The following is a 20,033-nucleotide window of genomic DNA, read 5'->3' as shown; positions in this document are numbered from 1 at the left end:
TTACATTCCAGGCAAATGACTGTAGCTATAAACACAAGGCAATCTACACTGAACTTTTTTTTGTTGCTGGCTTTACGTTTTATTCTTCATAGTACAATTTAAATACAGACACCTAAAGAGTGGTTAAAAATTACTATTTTTAATAGATTTATCATAGTTTTTCTAATGCTAATTTTAACTATGTATTTCCATAAGTATTTTTTCTTTTAGAACAAGTTGACAATTACAATGGTTTGTAACAGTTTGCTTCAAACCAAGTAGAGAGTATTTTATTGATATGCATACAATTGCAGTGACTTATTTCAACTGCTTTCAAATTAGCTGTGTCATGACCCTAAATTTTATCCAAATATTAATGTCTAGTGATTTTGCTATATGATAAATAAAAAAAATAACAAGACACAACAGAAGCATAATACTAAGATTAATAATCAGAAGTAACAAAACCTAATAAGGTTAAATAGTTGGTTAAATAGTCTTTCTGAAAAATGGGATGCATAATGTATATACAAGCTGTTGTATGCAAACTTTGAAATATTTTCTTATGCTGCTCATTCTAATTGAGCTTGATGATATTTTTCTCAGCCTCAATAAAAAACCCTTTACCTTAAGAATCATTATCAGTAGCTGTAACACATGAGCAAACCCTAGTATTTTTACAAGTGTGATTTGCATATCTAGCAAATACAGTGCTAATGTCTTTAAAGAATGCTGAAACTGAGCAGTATCACTAGTAGTTAGACCATAACGTTTTTTATAACAATTTGGAAAATTCGTAATTCCTCAGTTATTAGTTCATCATGAAATTGAAATAGATACAGTCTTCCATGTGCCATGATGCAACATCAATTGTAGTGGCCACAGGAACAGGATTCAGGTGTTTTAATTTTATTAAGCCAAGCAGAAGATAAAATACAAATTGATACTAACAGGAAGAACTGAATAGACATTTTTATTGCGTGGAAGATACCTTGTTATTCTCATCATCATCTTCATCAGATTTTTCTGAGGGTTGTGGTGAAGAATCACTTTTTATTTCCTCTTTTAATTTTGCAGCCTTTAGCACCTTATTCTTCTTAGTTCTTGTTTTCCTTCTCTTTGAATTGCCCTGAATGCAAATTGATCTCTTTAATCATGTAAACTGACAAGCATCTTTGCAAAATAAAAGGTTTGGGTTTACATCAAAGAGAGGGTTCCTTTTATTTTATTTATTGCCACTAATGACCACCACTTTACTCAGGATTGGAGACAGAGCTTAGTGCAATAGCAGAGAATACACACAAATAATAAGAGAGTAATATAACATTAAACTTGCAATTAATATTCTGAGTTTGTCTTATGTATTATGATTAGCAATAGAGTAATACTACACAAATAAAAAGTGCAGAACTAAAAAATGAAAAGCATCAGGTGACATGCCCCTAAGCATAATGTTTTACTTCAGTAATGAATGCCACATTTTACTTACTGCTCCAGCAAGCCTTTGTGCTTCCTTCCTCGCAAGGTCTTTATTCAGTAGTTTAATGAGGTAGTCTGCACGGGTCTGTAACTGCTTTGCCTGGGGTTTCTTATCTGGATCGTCAGGCAAAATCTGAGGAGAAAATGGCAGCATCACAGCTGTGAGTACAGGTTATCAACTTTAGATGTTAGCCTGGAGCACACAGAACAGCAAAAGCCATGCCAAAGGAGATAGTAAACAATCCATTCCAACTATACCTAGCAAATGTGTCAGAATGTTTAAAGCAAAGGAGAATTTTTAAAAAGTTTTCATTTCTCTCCACTGAAACCAATGCAAGCAACCAATGCAGAGTCTTTGAAATTGCCTCAGAGTTTAAAACCAACTCAAGAAACCAGCCTCAGATTTCTGTCTCCACTCTGATATTTCATCTAAGAAATTCTGGGCACCTGTACCAATCAGTCACAGAACTCTGGCTCTGACTAATTCACCTTCTAAGTGCAGAACTACACTACAGTGCAGATGCCAAGAATACAAATGTGTGGTTCCAAAAGTCAGACAAATTAATGAAAAGCAGGAGTAGGAATCATTATTAAACAAATCTGGACATAAACCTGGCTCCTCAAATCCCAAAGCTATAGGTTGTTGGCACTGTCACAAAGTTTACTTCACCCCAGGCTTTTCCTCAGTATTTGCTGCTCACTACTGTTAAGAAGCTATTGCACTAATTCTAGTAAAGCTACTCTTAGTGTTGGGAGTGGAAGATAGCTCCAGCTGAAGAACCTGGGGATTAAGCAGGGATGGAGAAACTAAAATAAATCTCTAGAATAAATGCCCTTCTCAAAAGATCAAGAACACAGAATTAACAACAGCAGAACATCTGAAATAGAGAAGGAAAAGACTGAAAAAAAAATCAAATGACACAGTGCCAACCACATGGGAATATGGAGACACAACTGACTGCAAGAATGTGTACTTCAAAATACTCAAGACCCTAAAAGCTAGTAATATACCACAAGAAGGATAGTATAAAGTACAACTGACATATAATGTTTCTGCAATTTCATTTATCATAAAATAAGCTCTTTCAGTAACTCTACTTAGCAGCATCATTACCAAAGCAAATAGTCCTTGATAAACTACTGTAAATGACATACCTTATGTGTCAAACTGAGATCAGGATCCATTTTTATCATTTCCCAGCTGCCATAACCATATTCATAGATGCCTATTAACAAATTGGAATCATCTTCCTTACCCCAATCTATATCAAAATGAGCAGCCTTGGTGTGGCATGGGATGACATATCTAGAAGAAATATATTAGAATGACAAAAAAATGATTTTTACATCTGAAACTTAAGAGAGGGGGAAGGGAACATACTAAAAGTAATGTAACTAGATTTATTTTTTCTGCTAAAATGCTGGTAAATTTAAGAAATTAATCCAAATATTTATCATAATATTTTCTTAGTATTTCTATAAAATATTTATTGAAATCAGCACTGGAATGTGTTTTAAAGCTGAGTAAGACTAAAATATGAAGAACAGACATCTGTCTGTAGCCATGAGCTGTGTGACAAAATCGGCCAGCCATGAATAAAAGCAAAAATCATCATCCAAGTGTTCTAACTAAGTGGATAGCTTAGGAATTGCAATACACAAGGTGGCAAGTTTAGAGGTTGGAACAACTACTGCTGCACTTTGACACTCCTCTCAAGCAGAGATGACACATTTAGCACCTTAGCAAGCCTGAATACTAGTCCTAATTATTACTAGCAACTGAACACAGTTCCCAGTGAATACAATTGACAGGTTAAAGCTGTTACTGGCTTCTATGGCAAAGGAAGAAAAAAGGAAGTACAGCTGTGGAGCAGGTTACTGCTGCCAGTTCTTAAAGCAAACAGAGAGACAATGCTTTTAGAGTGTTTGAGTCAAAGTTGCCAAAAACAAATGCTAGTAAGACTTGAGAAGTTTTCTGCATTACTACTCCCTTAAAAAAACGCAAAAATCAATACCTTTTTCTTTCTTCTGGATCTGAAGGAATGGATTTGTGCAGTGGTGCCAACTCTTCCTCATGAGAGATGACTAACTTTGCATTTACTTGCACTCCTGAGATTCGGAATGTTGGGCCTTTAACCTTCCCAAGTCTACCTCCTTAAAATAAATGATAAAAGCTATTAAAATATTCACCTTTACCAATAGCATCAGAAAAATGTAAAGGAAACAATTATACCACATGACCTTTTCTTAACCAAATGTTTGAATTAAAAAGCCGCTACATAACAGGAGTACTTCTAAATTTCATAGCAAATCAAAAACCTACTGCATTTTTCAGTGGTAAGTCACACACAGAAAGGGGGAAGAGTCACCTTATTATAACCCTGGGGTTTTTAAATCATCCAGTACACACCTCAACATTTTCCCAACGAAACTGTTTTCTGTTATGATCAGAGTGCAAGAGTACCTCATTCTTCTTGACACTGTCCCCTCAAGCCCCCTGAATACTGCACCTGCTCTCTCTTGTCCAGATGAATTGTCCTTTAAGGCTTTAATGCATCCATTATGTACAAGCTCTCCCAAACGTCTGAGATCTGTCTCTGATTTATCAACTAGCTCAGCATCTCTAGCTACAGCATCTAGCCTGTAATAAAAAAAATACTCATTTTTATTTGTTGGTTATGAATGATTCCTTCAGACTTCAAAACTAAAGAAATGATCACATAAATTATCAGTCACCTGTGTTTTCTATTTGATGTACAATTGTGATCCAAGAAAGAAAACCCTAAATGATTTAGGTATGAGGACAATACAACAAGCACTGTAAAGAAGCCTAACCCTAGTGTTATTACATATTTCTTTAGAAAAGAAAAGGAATCATTAAATCATACATATATATATCTATCATATCATCACATGCACTATAAATATTTTTAAGGATGGGAAGTTTCTCTTAAATAGGAATAATGAAAGAAGCTTAAAAATGAGAATTGACAATATGTAAAATGCAAATGTAACTTTGACAGTCAGAGTGGATACACTGATAGGCTTTCATGAAACAGGCCTATCAAACATGACAAGTGAATGATTATTACCAAGGAAGATTAAACAAGTCAGCAGATAAATATAAAGGAAGTATTCCTCCAAATGGCAAGGTCTGTTGTGCGGCTGTTTGCACACACACCATACATAAAGAAATGGAAGACACTACACTGAAGTCACACTATATTCAAGATGATGTATTTCCCCGACTGCCTAGTTTCATGGTACATTCTAATTTTTATAAAAAAGAGATTCCAAGTTGCCACACAAATAATAATCAAACAACTTTACCTCTCAAGAGGGCCACCAAATTTCTTGTAACTCTTGATAAACCTAGTAACAGAAAATAATTTTGCTATTTAAATATATGCTTAACAAACAACATTTGTTTTAAACTTGTATTGATACAATTATTAATCTTAGTATAATGCTATATAGACAATGGGTGAAAAAAAACGTAGAGAGTAGAGCAGCTTCATATGTTCAGATAAACAAAATCAGTTTTATGGGTTTAAGAACTGATATAAATAAAACAATAGAAGATACAATTGATTTCAGAAATTACTTTATTAATTTCACAAGACTGAGGATTCAGCAGCTATATGTATCTAATAATGAAAACTGAATATGGATTTACAGTAAATCAAGATTTCAGACATTATGTTATGTGTAGTTACACAGTTATTAAAAAGAGCAATCTCCAACAGATAGTTGGAAGGTTTCAGAAAATGACACGAAAGATACTCTCTGTTGAAATTCTAAGTGATGGAAAGAAACTGGAGATACTTGGAAAAGAAAGGACATTAAATAAAAATAAATTAAATATAAATAAATAAAAGAAGAAAGAAGACTTCTTTAACAACGAAGTTACTTGTGCAAGCACAAGAACAGCCCTGAAAAAAGTACCAATTTGTCCCGCTGTTAGATGAGACAGAAAGCCAAAAAAGATCTTTGAAGTTTTTCTTCTAAAAAAATACTCTGAGAACTTTACAGCATTTTAGAGAAACATGCATACTTGAATTTCAGAAGCAAGTAGCATTTCACAAATCCAAAAATGTTAACCAAAAGGAATTCCTCCTCCTCCTACCAAAACAGTATTTCAGTAAATATTTAGCATATACAGAAGGGACCAATAATAGTACAAGTTTCAAACAGGATTTTATATTTTCTTAGTTTTAAAAAAGCAGGATATAACAATTCAATTACAGTGCCAAGAAGTGTAAAAAGAAAACAAAATCCAATCAAATTTTTTCATTTGTCACCAAATAGATTAACACCAGCACCACAGGTTTTAAGATAAATTGGTAGAAAGCAGATTATTTGCTCATTTCTTTTTAAAGAAAAGTTCACCCCTTGTAAAATCACTGTCAGTGACCACCCAGTGAAAATACTGCCTTCACAGGCTGAAGGAATTAAAAAACTTAAATCAATCATGAGTATTTTTCAAACCTAATTTTATACCACATTAAAATGGTTCAAATTCTTGCTATGGCAGTTCACTATGTCAGCACCACAAGGTAAAAACATTAAATGCTTAGAGTAAAAAGATTTCAAAGAACTTCAGGAAAAACAGATTATCAGCTGTACTTTCAAGACTAGTAATAATATTATTAATAATAATAATGGTAATTTCTTGGCCCTTTAAATATGCATGTCCTCCCATATCTTACCGCCTAATCTCTGCATCACTAAATCCTTTAATATTTTCTCGAGGAATAGTTCGTGGTCTTCCACGTTTTTTTGGCCTTTTTCTCTCTGAGATGGAGTCACTGTCAGATCCAGAGTACCTTCTGCTTCTACTGCGCCTCCCTTCGCTGCCATTGAAGCTGATCTGGAATTCCAGAGTAAGCAAGCTGTATCAGTAACAAATACAAGCAAGTTTTATCTGCCCTGTCAAAAAAATGTGTTCAGAAAAGGAAGTAAAAAAACCCCAAACCCCAAACAGCAACAAACTACACCAAAAGCAACACAGATCTACAATTCAGTCAGAACCAAGAGACACCTGTTTTGCACAGTTTCTCATCCTTGGAAGCATGTATATTTCTTCAAGCTCTTTTTGTCTTTCCTCCTCTTCTATTCTTCGCCTCTGGACCTCCGGAATGATTTCTTCCCAATTTCTTGAATTTCTTTCTGGTTCCAACTCAATAACATCTTCATCCATGTTGGAGAAGTTGGCCACCTTGTATACCAAAATGTACATATTTTCATCAAATCAATACATGACACAATTTGAAAAAGACTGATCAACTACTATTTTAGGAAAACGAAGTTACAGATGCCATATTTTATGCATATAATGTAATTACATATTTATCTATTTTTATATATATGCTATTGTATTATAAGCTATATATAAAATTTATAAATACAAAATGTTTCATGAAACAGTCTCTGAAGAAAGTATTTTTACTCATTTAGGAAAGACAGACTCCTTCAGCATGGGTTAAGATGAGATAAAAGGAGAATCATGTCCCTCACACATGTATGATGGTTATTTAACTTCCTTCAAAATAGGGCTAACAACATTTGAATGCCTGATTTAATGTGAAACTATAATAATATAAAACTAACCAAACATTAATACCATGCAGATATCAAAATATGTTGTGAATAAGTGATTAGCAGGAGAGCTGTGTAATAATTTCCTTAACTAAACAAATATATCATGCTCTGCTTTTTTTTTTTTTTGTACATATATGTTTAACTGACAACACTTTAAAACACCTGGCATTCCAAGTTGACTTTAGGGCTAAAAGCAACTTGCAGAAATGATCAACTAAGAAACACAAAGAATATAATGTACTGCATTTAATGATACTACAGCTGCTTAATACAAAGGCAGTCCATAAACCACAAAATTAGAATTCTAATCATTAACAGATTCATAAATACATCTCATTTTATTATCAAAATACAGAAAGTATTTTTAATTTTTTATACTGATGGTGGGTATCATGTATAGGTGAAGAACATTTTACTAGAAAGTGGTACAGAGTTGACTTACTGAGGCATCTATTTCCAAAGAATGAAGAGATAGAGATAAATACATAGAAGAGAAATAGTACTGTTTACAAAGGAAAGTATAAATATGGCAGGAAGGCGGGAAAAGAGCCATACCTTGAACTGTGAAAGTAACTCATCTCCTACAGTTAATGGACCTGGCTCATTTTCCCGCGTTTCAGCCCTCTTCAAAATTTCATCTATATCCATTTCCTGAGGATTTAAAAAAGTAAAAATTCTTTACAATTAAATAATTCGTACATATTTTTGGCTGTTTTATCTGTCTAGTCCAGAAAGACTACTACTAATTGCTACTTACTTGAGGCTCCTGCTCTTCCCCTTCAGGTTCTTTAAAAAGTTCCTCAGCACCAAACTTTAAAATTGCTGACAACTCCTCCTTATTAAAAGGTGTTGAGCTGAAATAAATTATATTTCAGAAAAAACATTTTAACTTACTAACTTGGAAAAGTTCTTCATAATCATAGTCAATTTAGCTATCTTTTTACTGTTAAACTCTTCATATATTTGACATACATATTTAATATGAAAATAAAAATCTACAAAGACTTTGCATCTTATTTTTCGCCTTTTATTTACAAGTGAAATATTCTTAAGGGTAAGTTGGTATAGAAAAAACCACAAATGTACCTTGAAGGAGTAGAGCCTGTATGTAACACAGTTTTCCCTGTAGTGTCCATTCTCTGGATTACTAAATGATCTAACACCATCTTTTTCTTGGCTCGTTCAAGAATATCTTCTTCTACTGATCCTTTTGTGACTAGTCGATAAATATTAACCTATGTGTATTTAAAAAATAAAAGATTTTAGAAGCAGAAATCTCAGTCTTCATTACATAACTTCTGATTTATTAATGTGTTTCAAATGTGAAATACTAGTTTAATCATATTACCACAGTCTTTACAGAAACGTTTTTAAAAACCCAAATAAACAGTCTTAGACCTTTCTTTATAAACTTCAGTAACATTGCACAAGCATTGCCACAGGAAATAATGTCATATTTCTAATTGTTACTGTATGTCTTCTGTAAGAAGGAAACAATCCTGTAGAGACCTAGAATATTTAAGCATGGAGGATGTGCCTGATGTAGCAGTTGTTTTGTAGAATGACATCAGACCAATGAATGTGAGACTGACAAGTCCACAACTCTTCTCCCTCTCCCACCCAAATACCACAGCTGCCATATTATTTCTTCCTGTACGGAAACTTAGGAAAAAAGAAATGAGCATTAGTAACATTTCTGGACATATGCAGAAAGTATTCGTTATTCACAAAAATACATGAGAACTGAATGGTGCAGACAGAGAGTGGACAGCTGATGTACAGAACTGTCCTTCAGGGCTGGAGCTTAAACTGAGTGTGTTTACCTGCTTCTTCTGCCCAATTCTATGTGCTCTAGCCTGTGCTTGCAGATCGTTCTGTGGATTCCAGTCAGAATCAAATATAACCACAGTATCAGCAGATGCCAAGTTGATACCTAATCCTCCAGCTCTGGTAGACAGTAAAAAGCAGAAGTCCTGAAATCATAAAGTAAGAAATAGTTTTATATACAGTATTTGTAATATTCCTAAAGGAACCAATATACTTTATGCATTATGTAGTACAGACTACAAAATCATATTACTATCAAATCCACAATTGCTCTATGTTTAAAGCTTCTTTAAGTATAAAACAAATGCTGACTACCAATTTCTTTCATAAAGTTGCTGACTTCTCAACAGTTTAAAGGACGCAGTATCTTAGATGAGGATCACTGAGCAAGACATCCCAAAAAAAACCAGATTGGTCAAAAAAAAAGTACCAAAATCTTACTGTCAAGGCCTTCAATGTTACAAAAACCCTCTTCCACCCTCCCTGCCCCAAGCCCTGCAAGACTAAACAGTCATGTCAGAGCAGGGAAAGTACTTGAGCCTATATGGTGAAAAAAACCTGTAGACAATATAAAATTATTGAATCAGAGATAACTATGAAATACTGTAGAAGGAAACTGAGACATGCAAAAAACCAACATATGAAATCTAAGCTAAAGTAAAACAGGTTAAAAAAACCCAAACAAACCAAATTTTCAGTAGTTACAGGAAACAGCAAACATTAGAATATGGAAAGAGTCCTGAGAATTGTGTGAAAGATTTCCAGGTAGCCCTTAGCTCAGTAATACAAAACTCTACAAAATCCCCTCCAACATGTTACGAAATTTTAGGAAATAAAAGCTACAACTGAGAGCATTATTTTTCTTGCAGCACAAATGAAGAGTTTGCCTCAATTTTAGAAATGCACGGTTTAAATTCCTCTTCATCTCAAAAAATGTACAGTGTAACTGCTAAGATTTCAGAAAATGTCAACAATGTCCATGAAAGAAATCTGAAAGAGTTAGCTTTTGTATTCAACATGGAGTTCAGTCCTTCTCCCTCCACAAAGCAGAAACAAGCTCAGCAGCAACTAATAAATGCTATCTTCGAATACCAATTAAAAAACCAAACAAACTAAACCCCAAAACCAATGACCAAGCAACCTCCCCTCCCCCAAATCTGCCACTGGAGGACAAAGGATTTAAAGTGATCAAAGGTATGCAATGACCTGCATAATAGGAGTGCTAAATAAGGTACAAATATTCCAGTTCAGAATCTAAAGAATTGTAACAGATGGCTACATACTTACAGGTTGTTCACAAAGAATTGCTATAAATCGGTACTTTACTATTTCTTCGATGGCATGTAAACAGGTGGCAACAAATGAAGATAACAGAAATTGTATTTGAAACAAGTAAGACATGATCATTTGTGCAAGGATAGATGAAGTTAGTTCTGCCCATTGCCAAAGGACTTTTGGATGCTAACTGCTTAAATTCAGCACTCCTGTAAACATTATTAAATTCTACAGAGGAACAAAGCTGGGGTTAAAATTCTGCAGCATTTATAGAGGAATCAGCTACCATTTTCCTAACTTATATGTTTTCTACTTAAACCTCTTCTAAAAAAAAAAGGTTATATAAACCTTATACTCTAGGCAGTATCAATGAGTTTCCAACTTTACTGATATATTCCTCACTTTTTTCAGCCCTTCTTTTTTGTGCAATGTCGTCTTGTACTTCTTGGGAAAAAATTAAAACAGACTCCTCAGGAAAAAAATACTGTACCTCTGATCCTTCTGCATTAAAATGATCCAGTGCTTGTTTCCTCAATTCCCCTTTTATTGATCCATCAAGTCTCTAAAGAGATTGAGAACTACAGTTAAAAAATAATTTTTATACTATATTCAAAATCAGAGCAACTTCAATTGTCAGCTGCTGAAACTGTTCTGTGAAGGGAAAAAAAAGTAAGTAAATAAACAGCTCACATAATTTTTAGTTCATCTGTTTTACTTCAAAATAACACTCATCATAGAGCCAGTCCCCTTCTAGAAAAAGAATGCATTTTCTTCCACTTTTTTTTAATTGAAGGGGTAACGGTCACATAATCACGAACAAAGCTGAAAGGGACTGCTGAGGGTCAACTTGTCTAAATCCCCTACTCAGACAGGGACAACTAAAGCATGCTGCCCAAGGTCATGCCAAGGTAGCTTTTGGACCTCCACAAGAGACAAAATTCCATAACCTCTGGACAACCTGTTCCAGTGCTCTGACACCCTCACAGCAAAGAAAAGATTTTCTTAATATTCAAGATCAAAGCTTCTTAGCTGCTATTACCAGCAAGTTTCTTACCTGAAATGGGAATTGACGATATTTCAGATATTCTGCCAGGATGTCCAGCATCCTTACCATCTGTGAGAAAATCAGGACTCTGTTGCCACGTTCTCGCAGACGAATCAGTAGCTTGTCAAGAAGGATTAGTTTCCCACTGCTACGTATTAAATGCTGCAAAAACCAAGAAATGTATATTGCAAAGTAAATTAATCTCAACACCAATACACGCTGGGGTATGTTGGACATTCATCTGAAGTTTGTTTTTCTTTCTGTTACTGTGGGCAGAAAAATAAAAGCCAAATTCTGACATTTCTGAAGAATCTTACAGTTTAAAACATCCATACAATAATATGTAATTAAAACTGGGCATATTTATTTAGTCAATTCTCTGTCAATTACTCAGTTCCAATTAAGAATCAAAAAATACTTGACTGTAAAAACCCACGAGATGCACATTTTGTGGAAAACCTCATTTTCCTTAATACACTTCAATAAGAACTAATGAACTGCCAAAGCACTATAAAATTCCGTGAAAACTACAGATGTTTAACTTCTCTTTTTTTTTTTAATAAAAAGTGACATTACCTGTAAGGCCTCCTGTTTATTATAGAATTCATTATCATCTGGTGGTTTAATGAGGTAGCAATGGTTGCAACACTTCTTGAGTTCCATCATGATATTCAAAAAGCCTGAAGTACTGCCTTTTGAACCTTTGCTAAGGGCTTTATAATTTCTGGTTAAAATCCACCTATGAAATAAAATGTACAATATTAGTAACTTCTAACCGTATGTGGAAGCAAGACAGATGCAAGCTCCCAAAATGAACAAGCTAAAAAGTAAACGTATCTCCCAAAAGTATATATAAATACACCAAACAAAAGAAACTACATGAACAGACATTAGACCACCGTAATTCCTGAGCCCTTACTTCATAGAATTTTATTGCTGAGAAACCCTATAGAAGCCTCAACTTCTATACAGTACAGAAACCACTGTAATTCAGTAAATTGTATGCAGACATATCACTAAAACAGCAGAATACACAAGGAGTTGGTACATACTTGTAGTATTGCTTCTGCAATGCGCTCATTTCCATCCTCAGAATTTGCTCCACTTTAGCAGGTAAAGACTTTTCTACATCTTTTTTAACTCTTCTCAGCAGAAATGGTTCAAGTTCTTTGTGAAGACTTGCATAACCATACTCTCTCCCTTTGCCATGCTCCTCCTCAAAATCTTCCCATGAGGAAAACCTTCAACATAATAAAATATGAGCGCAAAATAGTGACATACTGTGAGTGACCTGACGAAGCAAAATTCAGGAAGAAAGGTAACACAGACACAGAACACGTATAAATATACCACAAAACCACATAAACATTCAGATTTCTTCCCCACTGCCTTCTGTTTAATCCAATTTCTGAACTTTCATCCCCCAAGAAATCCCAGATATTGTGCCTGTAAACAAAAGAATGGAATTCTCCAAAAATGTCTACAGAATGAAAACTTTCGATTCCACCATGGAAATGCAATGATTTCTTTTTCTGCAAGGACACTTGTCTAGATGGTTGCAGAAAATTCCATTATTATATTCTGTCAAGACAGCATAAAAAGCCAGCTCCAGGTCTAGAGGGTGTGCAAGAGAACAAGAATCTATTTAAAATATGTCCTGCAGCTTGTATGGTCTAGTTGACATGTAGCAATCGTCTGGACTAACAGAGTTGGAGAACAGACTTTATGATCAAACAAAAGAATAATGGCTGCCCAACCTCAGTGGCTTTGCTTGTAATGTTCTGAGGAAGTCAGTATAATCCATAGCTCAAACTAAATAGAGCTATGGTGCTTAGCACTTACAAGATGTATGACAGGAACACATGCTTTCACACATGAGCTCTAGTTTACCTTAGGTTTAAACAAGTCAGTACAAAATCAAGTCAACACATATTTTACCATATGCAAAACATACAGGAAAACCGGCTATCTAATTGAATTACAGGATATTTGGCATCTTGACACAAATTTGTTTTTATTAGTAGTACTAACACAAGAAAGATTCCATTCTTCTTCCCCCAGAGCAAATCTATATGGCTTTCCTCTTAAACTAAGATGAAGCCTTTTTTCCAGGTTCTGACCTATACATCAATCCATCATTTTTATGCACTGCTAAAATGGGAAAAGGTGACAACTTCTACCAGCATTACTTACCTAACGCAGCATGAAAAGATATAGGCATTTACTTTATATAGGATATTTAAGCTATCTTTCAGTACAATTCCCTACTTCTACTGATTCTCACATCACTACACTACTTTGCTATAACAAACTTGACAAAAAACTCTTTCTTACTTTTCTGGCATGATGAAGTGCAATAAAGACCAAAGCTCTTTGAGGGAGTTTTGCAGAGGGGTTCCAGTAATAAGAAGACGATGGTTAGACTTGAAGTCTATTAGAGTTTTGTACAGAAGAGAGTCATCATTTTTTAAACGATGAGCTTCATCAACTCCTATGAATGCCCAATTCAGGCTACCAAGGAATGACTTAAAAGAAATGGAGAAGGGGGGAAACATTATTCAAATAAACATATTACATAATTTCCCACATTATACAATCAAGCTATAAACCCAATAATTTCTTGGTGTACTGTAATAAAATAACAGCTATATGTTTTTAGTACTAATTAAGGCTTTTACATTTGCCAGGTTCAATGAAAAGCTGTGTAGTCATCCCAAGAAAGCATAAATTAAATTTATTATTTAAAAAGATGCCCAGAAGTCTGACCCACATGAAGTAAACAAAGTCAAAATGTTCTGCTTCTTGAATATCTGTATCAATTTCCACATGCTGTTAGGATTAACAATAACTCTGTGTGCTATCACTACAGAGACTGTATTAATACATGTAAACATACTACTGTATGCACAGTATCACAGAAAAACTATAGGGATTTCCTAGTTTTGTATCATATCTGGGGCTAAGGATCGGGTTCTGTTTAAGTTCCGTGATGGTGGTCTGCAAAGAAGTAGAGCATGAAGTTGGGAGAAGATCATTACAGTAATGAGAATTTCAAGCAAACTAAGAAGAAAAAAACTAAGAACAAAATTGTTACCCACCTCACAAAATGGGAAAAGGCTGAAAGCTTCACCACATATACATAAAATCCAGAAGTGCTTAAAGTAAGAAAAGCCCCCACAAGAAACAAAAACCAAAACACCAAACTATACACTGTTGTACTTTCAAAAGCAAAAACTATCAGACTTGCCATAAATTTAATGGGCCATAAACCAAATACATGCAAGTCTAAAGAGAATTCTATATTGGGGAAATTATTTTTGTCTCCCCACAGAAGTGCAATTACCTTATCCTTTAACAAAATTTCATATGTTGTTAAGAGTATGTTAAATTTCAATCGTTTTGTCTGTGGATGCATCCATTCGTGAGTTCTTATCTACAAAAAGAAACAAACTGTGAGCTGCAGAAAAAAGGTCTTTCTGACTGGAATCAATTCAAGTACTGCAATAATGTAGATATTTAATAGCATAAAGTAATATGATTAACAAAACAGAGGGACAACACACACATATGTAACATTTTATACACATATATATATGCACACATACCTTTACACACTATATATATATATACACACATACATAACATACAAAAACTTTTTACTTTAATGGATAAGATTACTAACATTAAGAAAACAAACCGACAACCTTTCAGGAAATAAACTAAGATCATGACTGGCTTTCTTACATACTTATTTTCACTATATCCACCTAAGTAATCGCATGGCAGAAGATAATTGATTTTCAAATGCAAGACAACATTTTTAATTCTCTTCACTATTAAGCAGAAAGGCAATCTCTCACACACATTCACGTGACATCAAAATCTAAGCTTTCAATTCACATTTTAAGGACATAGGTCTTCAACAAATATTTGCTCAGTCCCAACCAAAATATTTGAGATACGCAGATGATAAGAATATGAAGTGAGTCTTGTTTATGTACAAGACTTCCAATGACAAGGAGAAATACTCACCATATTTCTGCTAGTTATGTCTCCTAAGTAAACTACAGCATTCATCTGAGGAGCCCAGGTTTGAATCTCCCTTTGCCAAGATGTCAATGTAGAAAGTGGCACAACCAACAAGAAAGGCCCATATAACTGATGCTCGTGAAACAGATAGTTCAGAAAAGAAATAGTTTGTATTGTTTTACCCAGACCCATTTCATCTGCAAGAATACAGCTATTGCCCCTAAAAAAAAAAAAGAAACAAAACTATTTAGGGGAGGTGTGGAGATGGGGAAAGTAGTTTGGATAAGAAGAAATTATTATCTTTTGACCACAAAACCCACTCATAAAAGTTTTCCAGATTTTGCTACTACATATTTTGAATAAATTTATTTACACGGTTTTTCCATAAAAAAGACTTCCCACCCGTACTATCCCCTTAAATTAACAAAAAGGTTGCAAGTAGACCTCCTGAGTCTAATTTAAAAAGTTTAATACTAATGTTGACATTCCAGAAATGTTTGGGTTTTCTGGTTTTATTGTTTTAGGTTTGTTGGCTGTTTTAAAAATAAAACTTATTCCACTGAAACTAAAAGCAAAGTAATGACACAGCTGTTTTTTGTTGAGAATGGCCACGTAATGATAATTTTGGTACTACTTACAGCAAAACCAGTCCCTTCAGACCTCTACTTTGAGTTTACAGTATGAAAGTCTCCAAAAATAAAAAACCAAACCACCAAACAGAAAAAAGCATTTCAGTACTTTACAAATACTTGCAATTTACAAACAAACAAATTTGAGACTATACTTACTTGCACCATGAGTGAGCAAGCCAGTTCAACCCATTTAACTGATAATCTCTTAATTCTAGAGTTTCGTGTCCTCCAATGTAAAGTGGTTGCTTCTTTAGTGCAACAAACCGTGGCCTTTGTTTTAGAACCTGTGAAAAGGAAACTGATCATCAGTCAATGATCGAAGTGTAACTGACTGAAGTTGGCAAAAAATCTTCCTGTAGAAAAAGTAACAGGAGGTATTTACTAGGTCATCAACTCTAGTTTTTATCCATCGATGTAATCTAGGCCATACAAAAACACCAAGTAATTTGCAAGTAGAAACCAGTTTGATTTCTAATCTAAATGTCCCAACATGAGTGATATTAACTCACTCAAAGTTTTCTTTTAATATAAACTACATTAGTAAACAAACCCATTTCTGAATGCTAGTAAAAATGCAGGGGACTGGCATCTACAAAAACCTACTGTCAGTAGTGCTATTGTCCATACATCCTACTATGTATCATTATTGCTGTTCTGAAAAAGCTTCCAAAAAATACATAGCATGTACTTGATATCTGGATTTAAAAAAAAAAAAAAAAAAAAAAAAAAAAAAAAAAAAAAAAAATCACATTTTTACTATTGCAACTGATGTGGTGGCATGAACTTGGCCACCAGCCAAGCTGCCACCCAACTGCTTACTCACTTCCCACCCCAGAGGGACGAGAGAAATGAAAAGGCAAGAGTGAGAAAAAAATTGTGGGTCAAAATAACGAGTCTACTGCGTGAAGGAAAAACACCCACCCAATCAAAACAAAAAAACACATAGGGAAAAAACCTCACAAGTGACAGAATGTGAGTCACACATTAATTCACCAGTAGACTGATGACCAGCAAATCTCCATGCAACAAGCAGCCCCTGCTCAGCCCATGCAATTTATTGTTGAGTAAAACATTAAATGGCACCAAGCACCTCTTTGGCCAGTTGGGGTCAGCTGTTAACTGGTGTGTTCCCTCCCATCCCCATGGTGGGGATGACACAACAGGACACAGAGAAGGCCTTGACATTGTGCAAGTGCTGTTCAGCAACAGCCAGTATGTGTTACCAAAACCATTTAGGTCACAAATCTAAACCACAGACTGTAGAGGCTATTATAAAGAAAATTAACCCTATCCCAGTCAGATCCAGTACAACTGATTATAAATCCACTGCAAATTACATACTCACCTTGCAGTCTTTAAATGGAGTGGTCTTGGATTGATTTCTGCTGAAGTACTCATCAATGCGTGCCTGAAACTTTTTGGCAATGAGAGCTCCATCTTCCCAGCTACATTCAGAGTAAGGCAGACCCTGCCACTTACAATAGTAGTCCGGATAACCAGCAGCTGATTTCTGATTTGAATGAGCTGTAAAAATGCACCAGAGGTCTGATCAGCATTTTACTTCTGTACCGTATGAAAACATTCATTTGAGGTAATAATACAACAGAAGCTAGAACCATACGGCCAGTCTGACAGCTCTTCTCTTTACCTGAAGATTTGTTTTGGATTAAAAAGTTTGTGATATCAACATTTTACATTTCTTAACTACAAATACAAGAGCATTGAGAACATACAGAATTCCTGACATAGATTTCTGTCCCCAAGTTTGTAACATACCTATTATTCTTTCCACTATCTGATATTGTTTATGTAGATCATCAGTAAGCTCCTGCTGGCAGTTGTAATATTCCACATCTTCTGGAGAAGCGTTTTTCAGCCTGGAGTGGGAATTAATTTACAACACTTATTACACCATATAGTTCTAAAACTAAGAAAATTCAGCAACTCTATAGCTCTGAATGTAATCATCCCAGGAATCTTGCCTGGAAAGCTTTTTTGAAGGAACAACTTAAAAAATCTCACTACAAAGTGGTTGGCCTAAGTGCCTCACCATTAATGACTGAGAATACTTATTGCAGAAAGTAAGTATTCTGCATTAGTGGCTTGACTAGTACAACTGGTAGCTGTCGTAGCTGTGTCTCTGGATAAGCAGTACACTTTACAGTTTATTTTCATGAAATAGTATTCAGGGTGGTCCACTCTGTAACAGTCCATCTTATGATTAGTTGCTAAAAATCCCAACAGCATTCATTGATTATATTGAACATACTACTAAAACTGGATACCAAAAAGGCGACTTTAAAATACATGTATTTCTTCATGTTTTTATTCCCAGGCTTTGACCTCAGGTTTCAGCCAAGAAAACTGAATTCTTCAAAATAATCTGAAATGGCTAATGCACCGATCCTTGTAACAATTCCTGAAGAACTCCAATCGAAGTATAACAGAAAAATTACTAAAAGGTACAATTTATTATTCATTTTTAAACACTACCCATCTTGTTAAAACTCCATTTATAACACACATGCACACATCAGATTCAGAGGATTATGTTACAAAAACATGTTAAAGGGACTTTGGCTTTCAAAGTTTTTCTCTTCCCATTGCACAGACACTCAAAGTTATGTCCTCAAAACCAGGTAACAAGTCTCAGAAACACAACAGAACACCTAGAGTGTTTCAAAATAAGTATCATAAAAATAAAAAAATTCACCATCGTTTCGTTTCCTGATCCTTTTTCTTATAATTGTCCAGTTTCTTCATTCCTTTAACATTTTGTTGCTTCAGTGTTTCCTCAGTTTCCCAAGTGTTATGGATGTGCGACCAACCTTTCCATTTAATAAGATATTGTATTTCTCCCGGCTCCTTTGATTTTTCAAACCCAACATTTGGGTCACCATCTGCCTCAACTGCATAGATTGTGGTTGCAGCACCTGTGGCTGAGAAAGAAACCACACCATATGACTTGAGTAAGTGTGCATTGTCAGAAGTTAACCAGTTAGAAATGTAGTAGAAAAAGTAATTGGTGGTAATTTTAGATGAGTATATACTTGACTAGTGTCTACTGCACTCAAGTCATTACTATCATTTGAAAAATTATGATGTAGATATGTTAACACATGCACAAGTCGTCAAGAGAATAAACAAAGCAACCAAAACTTCTACATCTAACCTGCAGTATCTTATCCTTCCTCATAAGAACTTTATTATTTTTATGTTATTACTAGTATTCCTGGTTTTTAAAGAAGTCACTAGGGAATGCTCCACTGCTTGTCATCTTCTGTTACACTATTCTTATCTCTGAGCATATAAAATTATGCCATCTGATGTTATGTCTGGTCAGCCTCAAGACATGAAAAAACCTACTAACAGAGACACTATAAACCTCCTTCTTCCTAAACAAGTTTGTTACTTTTCCTGCCTCTGTTATCTTATCAGGTAAAAATTATTAAATACAGATTAAGTACAGACTGTATTGTAGCTGCAGCACACTAGCAGCAGGAAATAGGCTCACTTTGGTGAGAACAGGTTACAGAACCACAGAATATTCAGAGCTGGGAGGGACCCACAAGCATCACGGAGTCCAACTCTTAAGCCCCTATGGGGATCAAACCAATAACCCTGGCATTATTAGCACCCAGCTCTAACCAAGTGAGCTAATCTCAGTGGTGTTGATAAGAAAATGAGCCCACCAAGCTGCTGGAGCGGACAAAGTCACAGAGAGGCAACATCAAAAAGCATCACAAGCAGCAACATCATCTGGGCAGGAAGAATGAAAGAAGCTTAGTTCCTAAGGCTTTCACCACAGCAGTAACACCACACATTGGAGCAGGATATGGGATAGCATGGGATAGCATGGGACAGGGAATTTGAGAGAAAGAAGAGTACAAGTTCTGAGAGGGGTCCATAACTTCAGATGCTAGGTGTAACTAGTAGAGAAAGGCAGCCCTGAAGTGCAAAGGGCTCAGAGTTTGGGTGGGGTTTTTTCATGTGTTTGTTTTTATAATTAAGAGTCAAAGTATGGGAGAACTGGTTACTTGGGACAAGGAGAAGGCTGAGGTACTCAACCGTTTTGCCTCAGTCTTCACAATCAAGTGACCCAGCCACACCAGAGGAGGCAAACCAGGGAGGGAATGAGAGAAGGAAGAATCATCCACTCTAGGAAA

General features: G+C 35.1%; 1 protein-coding gene across 2 annotated transcripts in view; it reads right to left on the bottom strand.

The window, feature by feature from the left end:
- Window positions 1-20,033, bottom strand: part of CHD1 (chromodomain helicase DNA binding protein 1) — a 55,632-nt gene that overhangs the window by 10,157 nt on the left and 25,442 nt on the right. For both annotated transcript variants that reach the window (XM_032095143.1, XM_032095144.1), the window contains exons 8-30: window positions 18,581-18,806; window positions 17,644-17,744; window positions 17,213-17,391; window positions 16,024-16,151; window positions 15,239-15,455; window positions 14,550-14,639; window positions 13,541-13,731; window positions 12,259-12,447; window positions 11,783-11,945; window positions 11,216-11,368; window positions 10,652-10,723; window positions 8,883-9,032; window positions 8,146-8,294; window positions 7,817-7,913; window positions 7,615-7,710; window positions 6,500-6,676; window positions 6,168-6,328; window positions 4,789-4,830; window positions 3,969-4,099; window positions 3,474-3,612; window positions 2,614-2,764; window positions 1,469-1,591; window positions 971-1,108 (exon numbers count right to left, since the gene is read on the bottom strand). In XM_032095143.1, coding sequence (XP_031951034.1) covers window positions 971-1,108; window positions 1,469-1,591; window positions 2,614-2,764; window positions 3,474-3,612; window positions 3,969-4,099; window positions 4,789-4,830; window positions 6,168-6,328; window positions 6,500-6,676; window positions 7,615-7,710; window positions 7,817-7,913; window positions 8,146-8,294; window positions 8,883-9,032; window positions 10,652-10,723; window positions 11,216-11,368; window positions 11,783-11,945; window positions 12,259-12,447; window positions 13,541-13,731; window positions 14,550-14,639; window positions 15,239-15,455; window positions 16,024-16,151; window positions 17,213-17,391; window positions 17,644-17,744; window positions 18,581-18,806 — 3,263 coding nt within the window. The remainder of the gene's footprint in view (window positions 1-970; window positions 1,109-1,468; window positions 1,592-2,613; window positions 2,765-3,473; window positions 3,613-3,968; window positions 4,100-4,788; window positions 4,831-6,167; window positions 6,329-6,499; window positions 6,677-7,614; window positions 7,711-7,816; window positions 7,914-8,145; window positions 8,295-8,882; window positions 9,033-10,651; window positions 10,724-11,215; window positions 11,369-11,782; window positions 11,946-12,258; window positions 12,448-13,540; window positions 13,732-14,549; window positions 14,640-15,238; window positions 15,456-16,023; window positions 16,152-17,212; window positions 17,392-17,643; window positions 17,745-18,580; window positions 18,807-20,033) is intronic.

This window comes from Corvus moneduloides, chromosome Z (genome assembly GCF_009650955.1).
Source record: "Corvus moneduloides isolate bCorMon1 chromosome Z, bCorMon1.pri, whole genome shotgun sequence".
In the NCBI taxonomy this organism is placed as follows: Eukaryota; Metazoa; Chordata; class Aves; order Passeriformes; family Corvidae; genus Corvus; species Corvus moneduloides.
The sequence above is the reverse complement of the archived record's forward strand: the minus strand, read 5'-3'. Positions and strand labels throughout refer to the sequence as shown.